This window comes from Gouania willdenowi, chromosome 6, assembly GCF_900634775.1.
Source record: "Gouania willdenowi chromosome 6, fGouWil2.1, whole genome shotgun sequence".
Taxonomy (NCBI): domain Eukaryota; kingdom Metazoa; phylum Chordata; class Actinopteri; order Blenniiformes; family Gobiesocidae; genus Gouania; species Gouania willdenowi.
In genome coordinates this window covers 52,150,123-52,176,356 of record NC_041049.1, presented here as the reverse complement: position 1 = coordinate 52,176,356, position 26,234 = coordinate 52,150,123, and the positions used below count along the sequence as shown (strand labels likewise).

General features: G+C 37.0%; 1 protein-coding gene and 1 pseudogene across 6 annotated transcripts; both read left to right on the top strand.

The window, feature by feature from the left end:
• The first annotated feature begins 1,142 nt into the window (after positions 1-1,142).
• On the top strand, positions 1,143-19,177 carry LOC114465239 (monocarboxylate transporter 12). Of its 6 annotated transcripts, none has more exons than XM_028450113.1 (9): positions 1,143-1,257; positions 3,184-3,280; positions 6,249-6,328; positions 7,332-7,396; positions 8,950-9,202; positions 10,048-10,191; positions 10,296-10,999; positions 13,089-13,329; positions 18,766-19,177. In XM_028450113.1, the coding sequence occupies exons 5-9, from the start codon at positions 8,968-8,970 to the stop codon at positions 18,915-18,917; spliced, it is 1,476 nt and encodes a 491-aa protein (XP_028305914.1). In that variant the 5' UTR covers positions 1,143-1,257; positions 3,184-3,280; positions 6,249-6,328; positions 7,332-7,396; positions 8,950-8,967; the 3' UTR covers positions 18,918-19,177. The 6 variants fall into 6 exon arrangements, with proteins under 6 accessions (XP_028305914.1, XP_028305911.1, XP_028305913.1 ...); XM_028450110.1 differs by having other exon boundaries at positions 7,284-7,396; XM_028450112.1 differs by lacking the exon at positions 6,249-6,328 and having other exon boundaries at positions 7,284-7,396.
• On the top strand, positions 11,041-11,158 carry LOC114466266 (uncharacterized; annotated as a pseudogene).
• Positions 19,178-26,234: the final 7,057 nt, after the last annotated feature.

Genomic DNA, 26,234 nt, shown 5'->3' with positions numbered 1-26,234 from the left:
GGAAATAGTTTGATTTGATTAATGATTTGTTTGGAGTATGAAATATATATTGTTTCATTTGGCCAGTGGATGACCTGAATAAAGGGGATGGGTTGGTTGCCAACATCTACAACACTACCATCTGGGAAAACCCACTCACACCTGTGCATTCTGGGAGTGTGCCACAGACGGAGCAGGCTGAGCAGAGAATAAAGGTAGAGGCAGAATACTGCATACAAAGCTAGAAATGAAAGGCTATATAAGGACAAACTGTGCCACAGCAGGAATACAAGGGATGGGTGTTTTATATCACTGTGGAGGCCACAACAATGTGATTGTGTGATCCGAGGGCCACATGATCCACTTTCACGTCAGCATTCATAATAATGACCAATCTGAGCATTACAGTTTGTCTGTTGTCTTATTGTGTGGTTTTGCATGTTTTTGGAGTCATTTTGTGTATTTTTCTGGATCTTTGCTCCATTTATGATGGCTTTTTATCACGCTCGTGCACGTAAGTAACCCAAAGTTTGCATACTCAGGGTTGATTGACTCACTTCTTACCAGCTGTAATGTAATCGGATACCCAGAGTTTCCCATCACGGATATTTTTCCTTGTACTGCAACCTTAGTTTTTTCCTATGTTGGCAGGACTGAAAGCAGAACAGATGCCACTGTTTATGCCACTGGATCAAACCGAGGACGCTCCTGCAGTGTTGCTGAAGTGTTCACTATGATTCTATTATGGTGCAACATGTTTAGATGTCCACAGGTTAGATTCCTTTGGAAGTGCACCAAGCTGGGGCAATATACAAATGACCCAACTTGGCCAGCTTGTGTGAAAATAGCATTAACCTTGCTTGTGTGGGTTGAAATAACTTATATTCACATTACACAGTCCACTTTTCCCCTTTGGGTCTATTTTCTGCTGACTTTGCATGTGCCTGCAGACTTTCTGACCAGGCCTTCAGCTGCCCTCTGGAGGTTTATTCCTCTTCACTCTATTGTTCTGCTAAAAAGCACATCAGAGCAGTTTTGGAGAAAATGGAGCTCATCCAGATTTTAAAGAGGGTGCTGCAGTGGGAATGAGTGAGTGTGTGTGAGAAAGAGGGAGAGAGAGTATGCATGATTTGCTTGTTAAACAGGCATGCATCCTAAATGATCATTGGATAAGCTGTTTTTAAAAGGACGGTGAGAGAGCAAAGTGTCCAAGGGGCTGCTTGAAAGAACCTGACTGGCATTAGATATCAGCATGTTTGGATTTATTTATTCTTGAAGGTAGGAGCATAAATAGAATTTGGCTTTTGTTTTGTTTTCTAAATACTGATGCTATGCAGAGGTTAAACATCTGGGCTTCTTTGATCACAGTGGGGGCCACAGAAATGGCATTGTCTTACGTTAAGGCCACATTATCATGTGCAATAAATTCATTTTTCCTGTTGAATAATACTTGGAGTAATGAAATCCTCTAGTAACATTTTTTGTCCATGCCTGCTGCTGTGAAGTCTCTAATTTTGAATCCACTATCCATTTTCATATCTCATTCGCACCTCACTCATATACATTGTAAATTACTTTGTATTTATTATTTTGTTTTTCATATAATTTGTATATTGTTAAATTGGTTTTGTGTACTCCTTTCTGCAAAGGGTTTTTTCCTCTTCACTGCTGAAACAAGGGAATTTTCCTGTTAATCAACATTCAAGTCAGCATTTAGAACATTGACCAAACTCAGCATTAATACAGCAAAGAACAAGGAAAGAATTTCAGTGGTATTTGTTGTTATTTTGTATACTATATAAAGTATATTTCTCTCACTTTGTTTATTTATGTTGACTTTTTGTGTTTTGGAAGTCATTGTGTGTGTGTGTGTTTCTTTCATTGTTTATCCTGTTATGAGTCATTTTATAGATTATGTCATTTTGTGCCCATGTCTGATTTAAATAATAATAGTCTATGTTTATAGGCACCTTTAAATTCTAATAATTTACAATCTAATCTGAGTGATGAACACTTGGAAATAGAGAACAGAACAAAAACAGAACAGAACTTAAATGATCTCATGTATATGTGTTTTATCAATAGTTGTTTTTAACCAATACTAGTGCTTACTACTCATATATAATTAAATCACCAATATTAAACACATTAAATTATACATGCTTCATATGTAAAGCATTGGACCTTGAAAGAAAACATTGTCGATATTTTTCTTTGATAACTAATAGATCTTTTACTCAAAGTGTTTCAGTGACAGAAAAAATAAATTGTGAAACAATCTGGGATATCTACAATCACGGTGAAATAAGATCCAAAGAGCTTTTATCAGACTATCAACAGGTATTATCATCACTTAATTGTTTATTGACAACGACCTTGGCTCAACACACACACACACACACACACACACACACACACACACACACACACACACACACACACAATCAGGGTGCATCAGTATTCAGATAGCTGTCTTCTGTAAACCACAGTTCTGGGTGTTTGGATGAGTTGTTGGTGAAGTAAAAGTGTAAAAATAGCCACATTTTCAAATTTTGGGAATAAAATTTGCATTTTGAAAATGTAGCAAAAATAGGACATCATCATCAGTCAATAGCCATGTTGAAAAAAACAGCAAATTTTGAGTAAAAAAACAGCGTAAACACCTGTTACATCATCAGACTCTATCTAATGATGTAACTGCCATCACTTTAAAAATCTGCCATCACTTTTCCCTGTTAAACAACACATCTGGTATTGTTTTCACATGGAATTCTGTGTTAAAGACAATATAAGTTGTGTTACATGAATTTTCAGTCATCTTAAATGTTCTTTGATGGACTCGACTTTAAGGAGCAGATTGTGTCAGATCCCGCAGCACATTTCCATTATTCAGAGGGTGTTCCTCTCCATCTGTATCACTCCTCTACCTTTCTCAGTCATCCCCAACACCCATATATTATTTATGACCGACACCCATAAATCATTAATTGTTTTCTGAGCACCCTTTGGGGCGAATGTGACAGTTTTCTCTGCACCAATATTATTTCATCAGATATTTCCTGTCATGTTTGCAAATAAATAAATAAATCTTTAAAAAAAAGTAAGAAAGAAAGAAAATCATTGGCATGCAGATCTATTTGAATTATTGCCTGTTTAAGAGATGCAAAGTAGGAAGATTGATTCTTTTGTTCTTTCTCGTCTCAGGCTCTGTTGGCTTTTATTATCAAGCAGACCTGCCAACCAATGACCTTCACTGCAGTACTGAGTGAAGCTAATGGACAAAAGCAGTTATCATTTGCAGGTATAAAAATACCTAAACGTGGCACATTTTAAAGCATTGAAATTTGACCAAATCAGTCAATGTGAGGTTGGCACTTACTGGTTTGGCACTGTAGTAATGTAATGTAGTTTTATCACTGACATAACATAAAGATAAATGTTATGTTCCTTGAAGGAGTGTTTGTTGTGTTTTCTCATGATCTCTGATGATTTAAGAACCCAAAAAACTTTGCAATACCTTCATAGAGCAAGAGCTAAATTCCTGAAAGGTCTATGTTGCAACTCTTTAGGGAAGCACAGCGCTCAAAATAGAAACTGCTCAGAATGGTTTGACTGATTTATGTATAAATGCTTTCATCTTGGTAAATGTCCATGTTTTCTAAAAACATTTTGCCAGATACAAGGAGTTACAGAGACGGTGTTCCCAGTGGTTTCATATGTAAGTGCTATTTTTAGATTCTATTTTAGATGACAAATGTGAAATAGTGACCAGAGGATAGGCAGAGCTTTGTAGGAAGCTCTGGTTGATGAAAGATTAGTGAAGTGTTGTGCTCAAGACAAAGACTTCCTTAAGACCAGAATGCACCGAGACAAAGACAAGACCAAGGCTTTGTTTTAAATTGCATACTAACCAGTGATGTGCAGTCAGGGTAGGCAAGGTAGGCAGTGCCTACCCAAGGGTGAATTGATATTTTGATTATTTGTTTTAATTATAATATATTTATAAATGATTTATTTTTCAATTTTCGATAGCCTACAGTACCAATAAGTTTGAAAGTGTCCGCATTTTGTGCTTTTCATTGCCCAAATGACAAAACATCGCTATTTTCTGGTACGGCAGAGATACTGCACAGTCTCACTCCGCTGTAAGGCAGGAGGAGGCCACACCCTCTCCCAAAAGCACTTTGCTGCTCTGCCTTTGGCCCCATAGCATGTTTTATGTGTTTGCACATGCGCAGTCAGTTCCCCATACTGAGTTTGATGTCAAATTTTGTATGTAGTGCGTTCACATTAGATAGCATGAAAGCATTGAGTATGCGAGAAATACCCGGATGTATACTATATTGGGACATTTGTGCACGGTGGACACACTAGTCATACTCAACCGTCCCATGATGCATTGCGAGCGGAATGTATAATTGTCCCAGGACCGACTTCAATCTAAAAGTCAAACATCCCCTTTTCATAACAAAAGCATCTCTTCTTGACTTCCATTAGTTTTTTTTAACGCTTTTGTAAATAAGGCTCTTGTTTTGAAGTTAACCAGAAGTTTTGTCAGTAGCACAATGGCGGGTCTCTGAAAATCACCGAAATGCTGGAATGGAATGTGCATACATGAGTTTTATGAATCAAATGACTTCAAGTTGATATTCTACTTGGTCACTTTCTCGCTTAAAGTGTTTTCAGAACTTTCAAAGGTGGAGAATCAACTGAGATATTCAGTGTGATTCAGGTTTTTGTCATTGTAGGTTTGAAATGCAACTTGGGAACCTTTGAAAGTATCCTTCAGCGGGAACGGTCATCACAGGTCATCATCCTAAATATACTGATAGTATATAGTTGGCAGTATATACTCGTTGAGTTTGTAGTGTATAGTACAGAGTGTACCATTTCAAACACAACCCAGGACTTTTGGGAGTCAAAACCAATGGCCGAGACAAGACGAAGAAAAAAATGAATTTTAAAAACCATGGCAAGGTTAAACAGTGAAAGAGCATTCTCTCTTTCATTTTAGTTTTTGTTTAAATACATTTGACAATCAAAAACAAGGGCCTTGCAACTTTTTCAAAACACAACATGCAAAAAACTTGAATCTTGACACATTTCCTAAACTAAATTCTTGCAAAAAATAAATATTTTTATTTATATTTTTATATTTAAAAGTTTCTGAAGTTCAGAATAATTTTCAATATGTGAAAATAAGATGTTAATCTGTCAGATGAATGAGGCCTAAAGTGTTCTGAGATATTTCTGACTAGAAATAAGATGGACTGATGTCCCAGTTTTTGCAAGTTTCTGACAGATGAGGCACTGGAAAAGATTTACCAGGAGGCAGAACAATTAGTGAGCTAATTTTTTAGGTCACATTACAACATTAATGAATCAGGAACAGTTTCAAGTGCTTCTCTTTTTTTTTATCACAGTAATGAAGTTGAAGAATAGTAGATCAGTAGTGCTGGTCTCCACTGGTCTTGACGAAAATATCCGACCAGTCCAAAACCTTGACAAGACTGAGTAAAACTGATCTCAAGACAAGACCAAGACCTTCAAAATACGGTCTTGAGGCCAAACTGTTCAAATTTAGCATTTTTAGTTGTAAATTGTCAGAGTGATTGCCCTTTATGGGTTGAACAGTGGCTATTGAAATTTAATTTTGCTATTGACTGAGATTAGATCTGTGGTGTTTTTTTTGGATCAGTGACATCATTAACTGTCACTGTTGACCCCTGCCCAGGTTTTGTAGTTTTTGTGAAAGCTACCTCATACAATTATATAACAGAAATTGCTGTGATTTGGCTCCAGCGTTTAATCCCTTATGTCACCAATGTCACTGCCTTATTTTTCCTCTTGGTTCCTACACAGGTTTTAACAGAAATTGACAATCTCCCCTCTGTTCACGGCTACCACCATTATACTTTAGCTGGGTGCTGTCTTACCCACTTCAATTCATCCACATTTGTCACCAGAATGGCTGAACTGATTACAAAACACAATAAGCACAATATGCCCAACTACAACATCACATTTCACTCTCATCTTAAAACAGTCGACTCTTGCCCACCCCTTCTGTAAAGGATGTTTAGGTTTATATTGGGTTTTATTTGTTACTAGATTACATCATGGCAATTGCGTATTTTATTTTGAAGACAGTGTTGAATTTCAAAGTTCTGCCTGAAGTGACGTTGAGTTGTGAGGGCTTGCACAACAGTCTGTTAGCCATTAACAAAAGAGCTGCTGCTTACCTGTTGCCTTTGCTTTTTACTAAACAGCTTCTCAGAAGGTTAGCGAGCATTCATGGACACTTAATCACAGAGATGGAAGTTAGTTCAAATAGCATGCAGCCAACAAGGTAAATGATCTTTTAAGTCTGTTTTTCTTTTGGACAGTAAATCACACTTGCATGCTGTGCATGTTATCATTTATGTTTGTTAACATTGTATGCTAATTATTTTAATTATATTGTTTTCACTGTGAATTTGAGGGCGTGAGAGAAGAAGCTTACACCTTCCTTTTCCTACCCTGACTTCCTCTTCCCTGTTCCCTCACCTAGGTGTAACACTGCCCTCTCTTTTTATGTTCTACGTTTAATAATAGTACATATGATTGTATATAGCGCTTTATCATAGACACTCAAAGCACTTTACAGAATTAAGACATTATTCTTTCACTCCACACTTAGTGGTGGTAGGCTACTATTGTAGCCACAGCTGCCCTGGGGCAGACTGACAGAGGTGAGGCTGCCATAGTGCCATCGTCACCTTCGAGACTCACACACTGCAATTATACATAGCGATTGTCCCCCACTGTGGTCCCTGGACTTCTCAGTGGTCTCCCATCCAACTACTACCCTGCTTAGCTTCCGTGATCTAACAAGATCTGGAAATGACAGGCTGGTATGGCCACAACATAAATATATAAATTCATTCACTTCTTGTAGTGTTGACCTTTGACAGTACATACAGATAAAGTGAGAAAAAACAAAAAGAAATCTTTATGTCTGAGATAATAGGTCTGTTTGAGTCACTTTGGCTGCTATAATTACATGTATGCTACTTATGCAAACACGTGTGGCAGCTTATAAAACATGCAGCCTTAAACTTTGCCCTTTGTGAGTCTTGGTTTCATGTTTGCATGCCGATGGAGGAAAGCAAGGAAATGGGTGCCAAAGGTATTTCCAGGTTTGTTGCATGATGGTTTTATCCCTTTAGTGTTTGAACATTTAACTTTTTCTTTATGCTCTTCTCCCTTGTGGTTTGTGTTTAACCTTTGCACCCATTAACATTTGAACCTTTCCCTGTAAACAGCCTGGTAAGCATGATGAATCCTTTGCATTTGTGACATTACCAACACAGCACATGAGAAACTGCTGCTGGAGGGCTGAGCTGCAGGAGGATTACATTTAATCTGCTCACACCAGGTAAAGCTGTTTTTTCTGTATTATTATAATATGTAATTATATATATATATATATATCACAATATATGTAATATTATAATAACTAAAATATTATAATATATGTTATACATTATTTCTAAATATTATATATATTACCTGCACTTCAAAGTTACTCCTCTATCATTTATCTTAATCTATCTTTTTATATTTTTTTCTTGTTTTCCTATATTTATTATTATTATTATTATTATTATTATTATTATTATTATTATTATTATTATTATTATTATTATTATTATTGTTGTTGTTGTTGTTTTTGCACCAACCACCAAAACAAATTCCTTGTATTGTGAAAACTATGATATCAGTATTATATTATATAGCCTACTAGTAGTATGATAGACGTAGTACATGTTAAGACAAAATAAATATATCAGCAAATAAACATCCAGTCGACAAAATGTATAGGTAGAAAAAAGAAACAGAAAAATGAAAACAACTGGTACAGATTGTAAATGCATGACCAAAAGGGATTGGGAAGTTTGGAATGAGTTTCTCCCATCTCAAAAATAAGAAGTCAAATGTAATGTGGCTCCTTCAATACCTACTTGTAGCAAATCTGCTGACAGGTATAAATAATCCCATGCACACCTGCAAATAATCAACCACAGAGCACCTCCCTAAATCACCTCAACCCAATTCTCACTGCCTAACACATGCACCATCACACTACTGTCAAAATCATCTGCATGCACATCCTGCACTCAACAAGGCTGCATATTGTTGTGCACCTGTCATCACCACTGATGGAGAAAGTACCGGTACTGAATCCCACCATTTAATCTCATTTTATGCGCTAAATCTGATCTACACGCACTACCTGTGCATCTACTGCAAGGCTTAGAGCAGCATTCTTAAACATTCCTTTGGATGACTAGTTAAGCCTCTACGGCTTATTTCATGCTGTCCAAGATGGACCTTTGCTCTTTAAGTAAATGATCCATTTTCTCGTTTGTTTTTTTTTTCTTGGCAAAAATTACCAAATAAACAAAAAATAAATAAACTTAAGTGCATTTGAAAGTTGATGTCTTTTGCACAATAGGTAACACTTCAAATAGTTTTTGTTTTTGCATTATTAATTATATAAAGAAATGACAACTGGACTGAAGTTATTCAACATATTCAACAATATCATTTTGCAGCTTGCAGGGAATGTCTGACCAAAAAGAGGAATTAAACCTGTTGAAAATAAATTGATTTGAATGATTTTGATTACGTAATCACTGTAAAGTTTTGTATTGATTGTTAAAGATGGCTATGCATTCGTGGTTGGTTTAAAGTTGAATCAACAAATCTTTGGTCTAGTAGATTTAAATAATAATAATAATAATTATTATTATTATTATTATTATTATTATAAACTCTTCCATTATCCTTGATGAAGGTAAATGGTGTTCCTCTGCAGTACTGCACACTCCATGACAGAAACACCTCGATAGGTTTTTGAATGGATGACAACATTCAAAGTGAACTCATAGTTACTTGGTGTCATTTCATTGTTTCTTGTTATTACAGGAACAAACATCGTTCAACATGAACTCTCCAGTGAAGCCTGAGAACAGAAGGGTTTCTGTGGTCCCAGTGGCGGCCCCTGATTCAGGCTACGCTTGGTTTATCCTGATCTCCTGCTTCTTTGTTTTTGGTCTGACGTTTGGGGTCATCAAAGCTTTTGGTGTATTTTATGTGGAAATACACAAGCATTTTGAAACCACAGCAGCTGGGACATCATGGATCACCTCCATCGCTGTGGCTACACTTCACGTTGTAGGTAACTATCATACAATCATTGTCATAATCCTACCATATTTGTTGTTATGACTATACAAACCATAGGGTGCTAAGGATATGAATAACTAGACATTTTCTAATTTCATTTATCCAAATTATAAAAAAGATAACTAGGTTTTATTCACCTTAATACATGGGTTGAGGTGGTTATATTTATTTATTTGTTTGACTTTTAGCAGGATTACAAAGTATGGATTTCAACAAAATTGTATTCAAAGATAGACCTTAGAACATGGAAGGTTCCAGTACATTCTGGAAGGGATTTGGATCAATATACTGATTCTGGATCTGTTTCAAAATTTTTACAGTGTGAATGATCAATTTACCTTGATCACGATCACTGATCAAGTTGACTGTGAACATCTGGCAAAGAGGAGATTTAGAGCTTGGCAGATGTTTGAGTGTTCTTGTTCTGCCAGTATTATTAAATATCAAGAATAAGAAATTATATTATATATTATAATGTATAATATAATTTTCCTACCCTGACTCCCTCTTCCCTGTTCCCTTCCTCCTCACCAAGGTGTATAAGGGAGGGCTGGTGATGGTCACAATTAAATTCATTTATATAATTGCAGTAACAAAACATGTAAGATTGCACTTTATGTAGTGTTGACCTTTGACACAGCATATATATATATATATATATACATATAAATATAATCTGATTTAATTTTTCAAACAGGATTAAATTTAAAGAGGACTTCATGTACAACATGCACAGACATAAGACATGTCTAACAAATATCCACCATGAAGTGCATACAAACAATTCTATGAAATCCATGAACAGTAAAAATGCTAATAAGAATGATCTGTCTGTAGCTCCAGTATCATCTGCACTCAGTGCCCGCTACAGCCCTCGCTCTGTGGTGATTTGGGGTGGGCTGATATGCAGTATAGGAGTTGGATGTGGCTCCTTTGCTCGTAGCTTGGTGGAACTCTACTTGACAGTGGGATTCCTAAATGGTAAGAGGTTTTATTGAAAAATGTCCCCCCACAGCGAAGAGCTGAACATGAAGCAATTCATCACTCTGTAATTTATGGTCTCCTCTCTCCTTTCCGCTTCTTAGGGTTTGGCTATGCATTAACCTGGACCCCCACTGTCACCATGCTGGCTGTGTATTTTCAGAAGAGGCGTCCATTGGCAAACGCCCTTGCCAGCTCTGGAGAGTGCATTCTTACTTTTATCCTCACACCACTATTTCAGCTTTTGATTGACAGCTTTTCCTGGAGAGGTGCTCTGCTGATCCTAGCAGGTCTACAGCTTAACCTGTGTGTGTGCGGGATGCTGCTCAGACCTTTAGAAACCACCACAGATGTACCTATCAGTCAAGTCAAAGAAGAGGAAATGCGCTTATGGTTGCAAGTTGCTTCAAAAGAGGATGTGAATGAAGTTCAGCAAAGATGTGACGAAGCAAAAGGCCTGAAAATATCTGAAGCGAACTGTCAGTGGACATCACAGGAAGACACTGTAAACAAACCAAATGTCCAAACAGACTCTCACCCTCAGACTAAAATGGGAAAAATAAGGACTCAAATCTTACGTTATGCAGATTTCACCCTCATTACAAATGCTCGATTTTTGGTCTACTCCATGTTCGGGGTGTTTGCTGCTCTGGGTTTCTTCGCACCAGGTCTTTTCTTGGTTCCATATGCACGCAGTAAAGGGATCGCTGAGTACCAGGCGGCTGCACTTATGTCCATCTCTGCAGTGTTGGACCTGTTTGGGCGAGTGTTCTTTGGCTGGGTGGCAAACCTGAGAGTGGTGGAAACGGTACGTGTGGATTTACACGCACAAAACAAAAGCATTGTTATCTTTGTGGCCATACCAGCCTGTCATTGACCGATCTCGTTAGATCTCTGAAGATAAGCAGGTCTGGGCCTGGTTAGTAGTTGGATGGTAGACCACTGAGAACTCTAGGTGCCACAGTGGGGTGGCAGTCACCTCAGTGGTATCTGTCATTGTGTCCAAGACACTTCACCTACATTGCCTAGTATGAATGTAGTGTGTAAGTGAGTGTTGGTGGTGATCGAAGGGGCCGATGGCACACTGTGGCAGCCTTGATTCCGTCAGTCTGCCCCAGGGTAGCTGTGGCAACAATAGTAGCTTACCACCACTAACTGTGGAATGAAAGAATAATGCCTTAATTCTGTAAAGCAACTTTGAGTTCCCAAAAAAGTGCTATATAAAATTGAAGTATTATTATTATAATCATAAAGGTGTAGAAATATACACTAAAAGACTAGAAGGAAAAAACTTTAGAGTGCTTTTAAACTTTCATTTCTTTAACTGGGAACTCAGACCTATTCAGTAGTCTCATTATCTCCTCCTTCATTTGTTTTATTTGTCTGTCAGCAAAATTACATCAAAAATATTCAATGGTTTTGGCAATTTGTTTTACAAAAGATAGACCCTATCTCATGGAAGATTCCATACCTTTTTGGAGGGCTAACCAGGTCATTATTCTGATTTTGGATCAGTTCCAAAATTTAAAAAAAAAAAAATCCTATCTGTCATCATCGGCGATATTTTAAAAATTCATATCTTGGTTTGTTATGAAAGTTGACTTATAGTTTTGTCAGGTTGGTTCTTCAATTACCCTACCAAGCTTTATCTAGATATGATCCAGAATTATGCATTTCATCACATTTTTTTTTTTTTAAAAAAGTGGGGATTCTCAACATTTATACCTATTGTATTATTATTAATGGGAATATACATTTCTTACAAATGTTCTTGGTACCATGATCAGGATCACTTATCCAGATAACTACTGGCAAATAAGATATTTGGTGCCTCACAGAGGTTTACACTCTCTGAGGCCTCTTGTTAATTATATTTATTACTTATTATTATTACTTATTACTTGATATTTTTTTTAAAGAGCAAGGTTTTTAAAAACTAAACCATTTTCACTAAATTATGTAAAGCCTACATGTCTCTTGATGCAATGCTTATTTACTTTCTTTTTTTTACATAAACATACGCCTTTACTTTTTAATATTAATTAATTTGTTTATTCATTTTTAATGGTTTCCCCTCCAACCTTTGGCATGTAGTCCCTAATTGGTTCCCAGACACTAGTTTGACCAATTTTATTCTAGTTCACACCAGGGTTGGGGTTAATTACATTTTTCAGTTACAATTACGTTTTCAATTACCCATTTTCAATTACAATTAAATTACAACCACACTGACAGTTTTTCCAATTACAATTAAATTACAATTATTTTTTGTCTTTAGAAAGTCAATTACAATTATGCTCTCAACTACTAAATTTCAGATACAATTAATCACAATTACTGAAATAAATAACCTAATAAAACTTAACCTTCCTCTTGTGTTAGCTTTCTGTTAGCATCTCTTATGATAACTGGTCCTAAATCATCTAATTTATTTCCTATCCATTGGTTACACTGTTAGGCTTCCTAATCAATGAAACTATAGGTTTTAATATTTTTGGTGTTTACATTTTTTTTAATGGTAAATTGTGGGAAAACTTAATATGAAACATATTTTAATAATTGTTTACTACATATGTGTACAACTGTACATAGAACTGTAAACGTGGTTCAACAGTTTTGCATTTAATTATAATTGATCATTTTTTAATGGATTTTTCATCAAAATTACAATTACAAAGTCAATTATCTGAACTCAATTACAATTTAATTACGACTACAACAGCAACAGATTTTTTGAATTACAATTACAATTACAATTAATTATCAATTACGCATAAGCTAACAAAGGGTTTTTTTGACCGTTGATTTTTGTTTGATGTCTCTAAAGGAGCGTGTATGTGAGTTATCATGTATTTGTGAACTTTAGCTTGATTTTTTTCCTTGTTTGCTTCCCACAGGTCCAGCAGCTGACTGCTTCAGTGACCCTGCTTGGCACCACACTGCTGCTCTGTCCACTGGCCTCCTCCTTCCCAGAGTTGGCTGCTTTCAGTGCAGCGTACGGCCTGGTGTACGGTGCAACAGTAGCCATCCACATCACAGTGCTGGGTGAGGTCGTGGGAGTCCAAAGGCTGGGTAGCGCTCTGGGGTTTTTCATGCTCATCCGCAGCAGTGGAGGCCTGTTAGGACCACCCATTGCTGGTAAGCTTTGATGCAAAAACACAGTAAACCTCCTGTGCATATCAAAAAGAAGCTGAGATCACCAAAAATGTGGACACAAGAGATGAACAGGGCACTGCTAAAATACAACCATGGCCTGGAGAGTTAATGGTTTTATTTGCAGTTTTATGGGGGGGGACCCTCAATGTTACAGTTTCATTTATCCTCATCCTTACTTTGTTCTGACATGCATTAAATACAGAGGTAAAAGTAATGGATTAGTTATCACGTTACTGTAACTGAGTTGCTTTTATGGGTACTTGTACTTTTCTAAATCAGTAATTTTACTTGTGCTTAAGTAAGTTTGTTACATTTTTACACCCAACTGTTACTGAGTAAACTATTACTCATAGCCGACCAACCGGATTAAAATGTAATTGACGGTGCTAAAACAGCATTAAATAATGGTTATTTTCTCAGTTTTAGAGTTTGTAAATGTAGGAAGAATTAGAGCCTGATAATTTCATTATTTTGAATTGAATTCATTGGTGTCCATCCATCCATCCATCCATCCATCCATCTTCTTCCGCTTTTATCCGGGGCCGGGTCGCGAAGGCAGCAGTCTCAGCAGAGATGCCCAGACCTCCCAATCCACACACACCTCCTCCAGCTGTTCTGGGGGGACCCCGAGGCGACACCAGGCCAGCTCAGAGACATAGTCCCTCCAGCGGGTCCTGGGCCTTCCACGAGGCCTCTTCCCAATAGGAAATGCCTGAAACACGTCCTGAGGGAGGCGACCAGGAGGCATCCGAAACAGATGCTCGAGCCACCTCAGCTGGCTCCTTTCGACGTGAAGGAGCAGCGACTCTACTCCGAGCTCCTCCCGAGTGACTGAGCTTCTCACCCTATCTCGAGGGGTGCGCCCAGCCACCCTGCGAAGGAAACTCATTTCGGCCGCCTGTATCCGCGATCTTGTCCTTTCGGTCATTACCCAAATCTCATGACCATAGGTGAGGGTAGGAACGTAGATCGATCGGTAAATTGAGAGCTTTGCCCCACGGCTCAGCTCCCTCTTCACCACAACAGTCCGATACAGCGACCGCAGCACTGCTGATGCCGCACCGATACGTATATCGATCTCACGCTCCATCCAACCCTCACTCGTGAACAAGACCCCGAGATACTTGAACTCCTCCACTTGAGGCAAGGACTCTCCACCGACCCAGAGAGGGGAAGCCACCTTTTTCCGGTGGAGAACCATGGCCTCAGATTTGGAGGTGCTGATCCTCATCCCGGCCGCTTCACACTCGGCTGCAAACCGCCCCAGTGCACGCTGAAGGTCCTGATTTGATGAAGCCAACAGAACAACATCATCTGCAAACAGCAGAGATAAAATCCTGAGGTTCCCAAATCAGACCCCCTTCGGTCCCTGGCTGCACCTAGAAATTCTGTCCATAAAAGTAATGAACAGAACCGGTGACAAAGGGCAGCCCTGGCGGAGACCAACATGCACTGGGAACAGGTCTGACTTACTGCCGGCAATGCGAACCAGGCTCCTGCTGCGGTCATACAGGGAACAGACAGCCCTTAGCAAAGGGCCCCGGACCCCATACTCCCGCAGCACCCCCCACAGGGCACCACGAGGGACACGGTTGAACGCCTTCTCCAAATCCACAAAGCACATGTGGACTGGTTGGGCGAACTCCCACGAAACCTCGAGCACCCGATGAAGGGTATAGAGCTGGTCCAGTGTGCCGCGACCGGGACGAAAACCTCATTGTTCCTCCTGAATCCGAGGTTTGACTATCAGCCGGATCCTCCTCTCCAGCACCCTGGAGTAGACCTTGCCGGGGAGGCTGAGGAGTGTGATCCCTCTGTAGTTGGAGCACACCCTCCGATCCCCCTTCTTAAAGAGAGGGACCACCACCCCGGTCTGCCAATCCATTATCCAATCATTGGTGCTATTTTGTTTAAAGCATAATTTGACAAATAATTTTATATATATATATATATATATATATATATATATATATATATATACATATGCCTTTGTGGAAAATGATTTGAGTTCCAATCGTGCAAGATTTGGTCTCTACTTTTTAAGTTTATACTGTACATGAGATGTTTACTGTATGCAAGGGAACCGTGGCAAGATTTATTCCCGAAAATAAATATGGGGGGTAAAAGTAACGAGTAACTTTTACTTTGAGTACTATTTATTTGAGCTACTTTAACTTTTACTTGAGTATTTTATGTATGACTTACTTGTACTTGTACTTGAGTACAATTTCAATCAAGTACTTCAACGTGAGTAGGAAATATCAGTACTCTTTACACCACTGATTAAATATCAGACAACAGATTCACCTTTAAACCATTCAGCATTATGAGTTTTGTGAGTCTTTGTTTAATAAAATCAGATTTTTATACCTCCATGTCATGCAGGACTGCCCTCAGTTAATCAAGGTATTTAATGCCTTTAGTGCTGGATCTTTGATTTTTATATTCATGGACCAAGTTTCATACAATTCTTGATGTCTTGGGTGTGTTCATTTCGTGGATGGAATCTTACCGAATATTATTTTTGTCCTTTGTAATCATAGTTTCTTCTCCACTGGGTTTTCATTCAATTACTTGTGACACTTTTGTGCATTATGTCCCATAGTATAGCAGAACAGCTGTGGAAATAGACTTTTTTTTTTCTCATTGTAATTGTGCAGTCAATGATGATCCATCACATGATCGTAATGTAAAATCATAACATTAACAAATGCGTCTTTTCTGAGTAAAGATTTGTTCTAGAAGGGCAGTTTCAGCAAGTGACAGTTTGAATACCCATTAATTACCAGAATTAAATATGTACCTTAACACAAGTACAGTGAGAGCAATGGAGAACAAAGGGCTAGATGCTGCAGGAATGCTTTGATCTTGTTGGTATTTTATATAATTCTCATATAAGCTTTGTTCATTTGGTTCAGTATTGTTGGCCAAATCCTAGGCGGTGACACCAAACCAAACAAATTCATTCATTTTTTAAAAATTTGTAAGAATATTATTATTATTTTATTTATATTTTTGTCATTTTTTCTTTTTCTTTTTTAATAAACAGTTTCTAATACCATTCTCTCTTATAACAAAAGTGCCAATTTTTTTTTTTTTTCGGGGGGGGGGGGGGGGGGTACTTTCAGATTTTATGCCTAACTCATGTAATTTTATGTTATAGAAAATGTTGATTTAAAATGTATTGAATTTTTAAGCAAAAATTTTAAAAATATATACTGTACATGTAGAAAAATATGATCAAAATACATGAGTTGGGCATACAATCTCAAAATGGCGAAAACAGCTATTGTTCTGGGTTGACGATATGCAAATTGTTATTATTTTGATCCAGCCATGTGGATGTTTTATTTTCATGCTTTTGTAAACTGTGGTTGGTTACGTTCACTTTCTTTTTTAGTGTGATGTTCCATTGTTTAGTCTTCAAGTCCCGTTATAGCTATTTTTTTGGTTGGTTGTTGTTTTGTAAGTCATTTAATTGGTAATAAATTGGGTTAGCCAATACTTTTTATTTTTTTTATCTTTGTTGTGTCTGGGATCCCTGTTTGTTTATTCACCCTAGGTCTTGTAACTTTGTCAGTGTGAGGGATTGCGTGCAACCAAATAGTCCCTTCTATTTCCTTTCCTATCCGCTTTTCCTTAACCCTCTGAAGTGTTTAAGTGGCGGCCATGATACGGAGTGTTCCATTTCTCTAAAAGCTAAGGAAATCAGGCTCAGTGCTTCCTTTATAACCTCCTATAGCCTAGGAAACACTGATGCATTCTTTACCAAAGGAGACCACATAATGCTGACCCACAATTCCTTGCGTCGACAATATTTAAATGGACACGCTTATTCGAGCATTCACGGAAAGTCAGGAAATATATAAATTACCAATGCAATAATATGCCTTGAACAACTTTGAATAATCTAAAATCTATATCTTATGATATGTAAGCCATATTATCATCATTATTATCTGACATAAAGGGATCAGAGACATTTTTAGCCACATTATTTTTTATTCTTACATATTTCATTCACCTACGAATGCCTTGTGCGGTTGTACATTTGTATGCCTCCATCTTGCATAAATGTAACAATTTCCTAAAATTCTACTTATTTTGGGTTAGTGTTGTTGATTTCTGAGTGGAAGGTGAGTGTGAGCAACCATTCTCAATGTGACGTTCTTTCAGTTTCACTTTTGTTTCTCCATTTTTTGGTTTACATTCAAACCTTGTTATATTTGAGATTATATAAACTGAGTGAGTGCTGCTGCTTTGTCTTCATGTCAGTTTTTAGTCTGCTTTATTTCTTCTTAGGGTTTTGTGTTTGTTTTAAGGGTTTGTTTTTCAGTTTTAACATTTCTGAGTTTGTCTTGTATGTTGAGCATTATTCCTCCCTCCACCTCATCTCTCATCATTATGAGAGATTTACTCTTTTACAGAATGAAGGAAAAAAAACCAAAACAGTAAACTGACATGCCATCAAAGGTATCCTTTATAAACCGTGTAGGTCAAACTCTTCCCACTCTTTTTTTTTTTTTTTTTGAAGCAGTGTACTTGGTTATGGCTTTTTTTTTTTTTTTTTTTTAATCAATGCAGCAAAATTAGTGATTATCATGAAGGGGTTCCTTGAGTGGCTCAATTTAATGTAATTTTACTATATTTTATATCTCAGCTCTGTTTCATAAAAGGAGTCCTTGACATACTTTACTGAGTGTTTACAGTCCCTATTCACCCACCACAACAAAAAAATGGCCCTAAGTAAACAGCCTGAGAAACACCTTTCCTTATTGGCATCAAGCAAACCTCAGCCAGAAAACAACTCTCTTCCAACCTGCATCTAGTAGTAATTCAACAAGAAAATCCTTTCCTAGAAAGCCACACACCACACATTTTCACATAATGTAGTTCTTTGAAGCTAAGTTCATTAAACAAAATCATCATAGAAGTCATTTATCATTAATGTAAACATTAACGGCTGTGGAGGAAATGGTCCTTGTTTTGTTTTGTTTAGAAAAGGGCATGCACAGGTCGAATTCAAGAAAACGCTGGAGGTAAACTGACCTCAAGAGAGTCGAATGTTAACTGAAGTGGATACAAATATAGTCCATGGTGTCCTATTTTTAACTGAGTGTGGTCCCTCTTATAACAGGAGCTATTTCTAATCTACTGACTGTAATGTTCTCAAAGTGCTTCAGCTAAAACTGATGTATGTTAAAGATCCATCAAAGCCTTCTAATTTTCTCATTATCAAAGGAAAGTATGTACATTACAGCCTCGGGAGGAGTTTTATCTGTATTCAACTCTTATCTCTGCACCAGCCTTCTGGTTTGTGTCAGGACTGTAATCAAATTTTGTTTAGTTTAACCAAGCACATGCTTTTGTTCAATTTAAATATCTATAACAAAGCTTTCTCTCCTCTCCTCTGATTAGGATTCTTTATTGACCAGATGAGTGACTATGGCACAGGGTTCCTGATGGCAGGAGTGGCTCTCATTGTCTCCGCCTTGTTCCTGCTACTTCTCCATCAGATGAACCGAAGGAGTCAGAAGTCTGAGCTTAAGGAGATCCAGGATATGACATGAACAAAAAGGACGGACAACAAAACTCAGGCTGAAGAATTTCAGGTCAAATAGCAGCAAAGTGTCAGTTTTCATCCATTCATACTGAAGACGGTCAATTGTGTCCATTAAATGTTACAGATGCTGCAAAGTAGAGTGGACATTAGACAGGCTGTTAATAAAATACATAGCAAACACAGATGCAAATCACATAAACAACCTTGTCCACATCCAATTTATAGAATTTGCAATAATCTCTGAATAGAAATTATTATTTTCCTGAATGAACTCATGTGACCTTGTGTTATTATTAAATATTTTGTTTTGTTGTGTTTTTACAGTAAAGTGAAAAACTAGAATAGGTATAAAATGTAGCTTTGGCGCCCTCCAGTGATGAGTTTGTAGAGTTGTTTGCAAAATCCTTCAATGGACAAAACCTGAAGAGACTGATGTAGGCCTGCCCTATATGGTCAGTTTAGGATGAATTCACTAGGGCAAACACATTGCCTTTAATATATGGAACGCCGATTGTAAAGTTGCGCACCAAAAAAAAAAAAAAATCACAATTTTTTAAACGTGGATTGTTGCTAAAAGTTGTTAATTTTAGCAACAATCCACGTTTAAAAAATTGTGATCTTTTTTTTTTTTTTTTGGTTACTTTTGACCAGATTTACAGCAATATTTGTGAAATTTGTGATATTTCTTTTCTCTTAAAAATTATAATGTCAATGTTAAATCCTCAGTCTTAATTATGAAATCTAAATATGAATGTTTATTTTAAATGGTAAATCTAAATGTTAAATTTAAATGTTGAATCTAAATCTGAATGTTAAATGTAAATGTTGTGGGTGAAACTAACTATTTAGCAAACACGCAAATTCACCAAAGGTACCAACATAAAAGTTCATTTCAGAGAATTAGCTTACTCGCTAAATATTTAGTTTCACCCACCACATTGAGATTTAACATTTAGATTTAACATGTAGATTTAACATTGACATTACATTTTTGCGGAAAAAAAATTATCACAAATTTCACAGGTATTGCTGTAAATCTGGTCAAAAGAAACAAAAATAATCACATACGTTTTTTAAATGTGATTTGTTGCTAAATGTTGCAAAAAGCCACAATTAGCTGGTAACATATTAATACATTGTTGCTCAGTATTTATTGCTGTAATGTGACTATGACTCAGGTTTTTTAAGTAAATATTTGTATAAATAAAAGAATAGATATGCATTTTATTTTTGCACTAAATCATGTAATCATATGGTAGAATTGACTCCTTGCATTTGATACCAAAGAAAACCGGTTCAAAACTGTCTGTCACTTTTAAACTTTGTTTTCCACTTCTGCCGCAGTTTGCTTGGTAAGCAGAGCCAATAATAAATGTAACCAAACAATGTCACCATGACATAGTTTCAACATGCAAAAAGAAAACAAGTATACATTATAATAATAGTAATGCATTGGATTTTATATAGCGCTTTATCATAGACACTCAAAGCGCTTTACAAAATGAAGACATTATTCTTTCACTCCACACTTAGTGGTAAGCTACTATTGTGGCCACAGCTGCCCTGGGGCAGACTGATTGAATAAACACTTCACTATTCATAAACTGGCAAAAACACACTTTAAAGGGAGATTTAGCAACAGCACCCCACAATAAAAACCCCAATTTGGACCTACAAGGAGGTTTTTCATGGCCGCCCGCAATCTCACACAACTACAGAGACAAAAAAATGGCCTAAAATGAATGTACCCACTAATAAAGTGCTGATTATAAAAACCTTCATTGCTATAATTTAGAAATAACTCTTTACAGTGACACAAAGAAGCCACAAAGAAATTAAAACCAAACAAACATTCAGTTACTTCATAAAACAGCAGAGCCAATAGTCTTCCTCTAAACAGAAGAGGAATCATCAAGTCTTTCTTCAACAATCTTAACTCAAATACTTCTTGGTTAACCAGATTTTGATGTTTATTTGAAGCTTGAAGGACCATAAACCTCTACTTGGGTGGTAAAAATGGCTTAAAAAAGAGCTCATCATGGTCTGAGCTGTATTAGTTTTTCTCCGTATTTTTCAAAATTGTATTCATAGATGTAATTCATTAGACTTGAGTGAGTTTGTTTGTTTTATGTTTTTGCTTTGCTTGTGTTGATCTGGTTTTGTTTCAGTTCTTAAGTTTATTTTTTTGTGTTTATAATCTGTTGAGTGGATGCCTCGGTCTATGGGTGACATTTACTGTGTATCGTCAAACCCTTACCCTCTTGCCATGGTCTGTGTTTGAGAGAATAGGCTACCTCCTGTCTCCACTAAGGTGTGCCTGATCTACTGATTCTCTTCTCTGAACTAGTGTGTTTAGTCACTGTGGGCCCACTGAATTTGTGAACTTTACATTTTTTGACTCTTCTTTGCTTTATTTAAGTTGTTCAGTAGTTTAAAACATCTGCCAAGGAGGTAATATTTGTAGCTGCATTTATTTATTTGTTAGTTTGTTTGTCTGCCTGTCAGTAGAATTTTGTCAAAAGTACTTAGCAGATTTTGTCAAAATTTCAGCAAAAGATAGACTTTAAGCCAGAGATCCCAATCAATATACTGATTCTGAATCAATCAAAAAATCTTCCATCATTGGTGAAATTTTAAGAATTAATGTATCGGTTCATAATTGACTGATTTTTATTAAATCTGATGGAGTTATGTTGGGTTTGTTCCTCAGTTACTCCACTGAGTTTCGTCCTAATCAGATTTGCAATGCACATTTTACCATGATTTTTCTGAAATTTCCTTAAAACCTTTAAAGTGTGAATGATCATGGTACCTTGATCAGGAGAAAATTGGATCTAGATCAGTGCAAATATCAGACAACAAGGATATTTGGTGCTTGGTGGAGGTTTGCGCTCTTCTTGTATCTCTAAGTTTTTTCCCTTTTTTTTGCATTCCTTTGTTCTCTTAGTGGATCTTTTATATCAAACATACAGACTTCAAAAAACATCACAGAAAGGCAGTTGAGTCTACAGTTTAAGTGTTGTTACTAAAGTGAGCAAAGCCATTTACATAATTCAAGTCTCCTTTCCTGTAGCACTGTTTGCATTTCACTTGATAAATGCATCTAAAAAATGACTTTGTGTTTAAATCTATTTCCTCTCAGTCATCAGTCACTGAAGCTTAAATACACTGATAATAAACACTAATCTATTTTCACTCATGCAGGTTATGGATGTGATATGCCTCCTCTGAATAAAATGCATTCAGTCCATTAATCAATGGTTGTGAAAATGCTGGGCTGGCGTTTCTTTTTTTTCTTTTTTTTTTTTACAGAATCGTTCTGTGGTCCTGAATTCTAAATATGACTTTTAAAGCTGCAGGTGTACATTACTTTTGCCACTGCTGCAGATTTTGCAAGCCTAAATGCATATTTTCTTCAGTCTTTAACACAACTTTACTGAGGCTCTGATGTAAAAGTAAACTCCTTAAAGAAGCAACATAAATTCATGTAAGAAAGACAGAATGAAAGATTAGCTTGGTTGCAAGTAAATGTAGCTTAGTTATTTTACATTTAGCAAAGAAAGCTCCTTTTTTTTTGAGTAACTAGAACTATACTAATGAGGCATCTAACATATGTTAGCAGTAAAATCGAGTCAGTGTGAGCACTCAATCATATGGCAGACTCAAAGTCCTTAATCAACATCAGATAACCAGATGTTTTTAAACTATTCATATATACATTTGTGCAGCACCTGAAGGGCATACTTGAGTATTCCATCAACATATCTTTCCTAATCCTCCCCGGTAGCAGTGACCTCATTCTAACAGATCATGAGATCAAATCCAATTTTAGTTGAAAGGAGCAAAAGCAACAACAAAGAGAAGAGGCGTTCCACACTTGACCCTTTCAACATCAACGCCAATAAAGCTGAAAACAGAGGAAGAGCTTTGAAGTGAATCGTGACTTGGTGAGACGCTTCCCCGGCCACTTTGACCCCCACATACTGACACTCTCGAGCTGAGGGTCGCTATAGAAACAGATAAATTTGTTTTTTGACCTTGGGGTCATGTCAAGGAATGCTGCACAGCTACCTGAACTGAAAGTGTTTGTTAGCAGAGAAGGAGAAGGAGAGAAAACCAGGAGGACCCTAAAGGGCATGGGAAAAGTGAGAAATTTAGAAATAGGCTCGGTGGGAATGGAAGGAAAAAAAGAAACATTGGAAGAGATGAAGTGTGGGAAACATTTGGCAGAAATCGCACAAAATGTTACAAGGAATGGGAAGAATAAGGATTAAATTAAGAAAAAAGGAATCCATGATTGAGGACGTTCTCACAGTACAGTTTGATTTCATGCTGCGTGGAATCCAAAAGTCATGGCAGGGAAGCAGTTAAGCACAAGCATTCCTAAAAACACACATTTTTCCTTTTTATCATTTATTGGCAGGTAAAGCCGAACCTCTCGTCAAACAAACTCATTTGTAGCCAGTCTGCCTTCTAGTAATTTCTCTTCTCTTTCTACTTTGATCCTCCACGCTAGCTTTTCCAATTTTCCATCAGTTTATTGCCAGCTCGCATTTTTAGACATCTGTCCCACTTCAACTGATGAAACTCTCTTTTTGCATTGACTGGGATGGAGCAACTTTTTTGACACTGGAAAGCAAAAATAGAGGAAATTCAATTGCATACCATAATCATGTGCAGTTTTACCCTTTACTTTTCTGTTTAATATTCTTTCCTTTCTTTATTTGTATAAGTCTTGCCCAATAAAACGATGTAAGTATGCAGAGAGTGTCCGCTCTCAACAATATAAATGAGGTCAGAGCTTTATTATGTATACAACCAACATTAAGAGATAAAGCTGAGCTATAATTTGTTATTGAGCCTTAAAAAAATAATTTACCAGCTGTTAATATACAGAACTTCAAAGAACAGACATTGGTTTTTTAATTTACTGCACAAGCCAAATTGCCAATAAGTCTCAACCTTTTAAACAAGCAATCGAGGAAAGGATCCAAATGCCAAGCGGACAAGCTGTTCACACTGTTTCCTTAATCTAGAAATGGTCAAATGCCAAAGATGAAGACACGCAAACCAAACGGAGCTAAAGAAAAAATATTTATCCATCCAATCTGAAGCAATATGTTAATAGTGGATACCACATTGTAGTGGGAACCCAGTGAAAAGGAGAGGCTCCTTCTGGATTATTCTGGTTGGCGCAGCAGATGGGTTTGGAAGTCTCTGAACCTGGATGAATTTAAAGCAGAACCAATGTGGGCGTGCAGTAAAATGTTTCACACTGATGGTGACAGTTCATCCGAAGATGGCTGCAAACTGTGTAATAGTGGTGAAATATTTACCACAAACATGTTGGTATTTTTCACAATGTTGATACTATTACTATTGTATTTATTGTTAATGCTAATTAAGAACAAATAAAAATTCTTGCATGTTTCGAGCAGAATTTTAAAATAATCCTGACAGGGTAAGTAAACATTTGGCAACAACTGTATCTGACATTTCTTAACAGAAACTCCTGCTCAGAATCTGTGATAGTGGTTTGGAATTAGTGTCAAAGACACTGAAAGCCACCAAAAAAAGTAAACAATATTGACTACAGTCCAGTCAGTCTCACACCTATAGATTGCACTTGACCCCTGACCCCGTAGGTTGACCCCTGACCCACAGCTGGAAGCCTTGATTTGGAACCAATGTCTTTTACAGACTTCTGTTTTCTGTTACAACACACTGAGCACAGCCAAAGAGAGAAGCTTGTAAACATTAATGTGTAGAGTTTTATGGAAACATTGAGCTGACAGCAGCACAATGGGTGTTACAAATTGTACAACTGAAAAATCATTACCACTCTGTCTTCTATTTAATCTTCTTCTGCACTACTACACAAAGCCAAAGCAAATGTCTTTAGTATCTGAATCCATCAGGTTTTAATGCTGATGGTTGTGGCTAGTCTTTGTAAAGGTTAAAACACACGTCATACACTTTAGCAGATGTATTGGGCATGATGTGGAGAAAAAACTGGTAAAATAGAAAAACTAATCCAGATTTTTCAAACATAAACTTGTAAAAAGCTTGTGTTTCAGTTACCTTAATTTTAAACACGTCTTAAACACCTTGATGGAGAGCATGCTGTTGATCCAAAGTGAAAGCACTCGGAGAGCGCATACCTCCGCCAAGTAGTTCATTTCCACCCATATTGTGATTTTTTTTTTTTTTTTTTTTTTCCTTTGTCTGCAAATGCTGTTGAAGGTTAACACTACAAGAAGTGCAATCTTTTAACAGCAATGCATATTTTATTATTGCAATTAAATAAATTTATTTATTTCATTGCATAATTGTGACCATCACCAGCCCTCCCTAGGGAAGGGTAAGAAATACTTTATTAAAGGGAGGATGTAAAAAAGAGAGGGCAGTGTTACACCAGGGTGAGGGGGTGGAGGGGGGTGGGGAAGTTAACAGGGAAGAGGGATACAAGATAGGATATAGAATGGGTGGGGAATAGTTGAAAGGTTTCAAGTGATGCGATGTGAAATTGTGGTTGTGTATATTGTGCTTATTGTTGTGTTATCAAGCCAGTTTGGTGACCAGTGTGCGGCTTAGGAATAATGGTGGTGGCTGTGAACAGAGGAAGAAGTGAGTGGAAATTCCATAAAACAGGTATTTGGGAACAACGTGTCTATGGTTGAGCCCAGTATGAGTGTTATCCCACAGCCCAAGGCCAGTGCATCCATGACAAATGTATTTCCAAGAACCGCCACTGCAAAACACACGAGCCGCCCCCGGGCCCCATATTGTGATTTAAAGAGTAGAGCATGCACTTACTTACACTTTTTTTGTTGCAATTATTTTATTGATGCAACCAAAAATGTAAAGAAATAAAAAGAAAGAAATACTTGTAAAAAAAAATGTTTTAATTATTTTTTAAGTGTTCTAATAATGTTAGATATATGACTATTGTTGTATGATGAGTTGTACTTCCCATTGCAGGATTGTCCAGAACACAATACGCCAATGACATAATTTGAACAATTTCTGTGTTTCATGATGTGTTGGATTCTCATATCAAAACATTTATGTAAAGAAAATTACAAAAACACTGCCAGACTGGATTTTTATCCATCTCCAAGTTTGTAGAAGGTCTCAAATATGTAGTGGAAACCATCCCAGCTGACTGAGTCAACAGAATAAGTAAATTCTGAACAAGGAGCCTGTTGATTGCTGAACGTTGTGAATATGGTAATTTTATCACTGTTTTGTTTAATTTTTAAAGTCTGTTGTCTTGTATTCACCTTTTTTCCTGGCTGAGCTCATGTGAATTTGAAAGTGGGAC

Bases quoted from the DNA above. Each gene is read 5' to 3' on its own strand.
- LOC114465239 (XM_028450112.1), top strand. From the start codon at position 8,968: ATGAACTCTCCAGTGAAGCCTGAGAACAGAAGGGTTTCTGTGGTCCCA. The intron at 10,192-10,295 runs GTAAGAGGTTTT...TCCGCTTCTTAG, and splicing joins GACAGTGGGATTCCTAAATG to GGTTTGGCTATGCATTAACC. The intron at 11,000-13,088 runs GTACGTGTGGAT...TGCTTCCCACAG, and splicing joins ACCTGAGAGTGGTGGAAACG to GTCCAGCAGCTGACTGCTTC.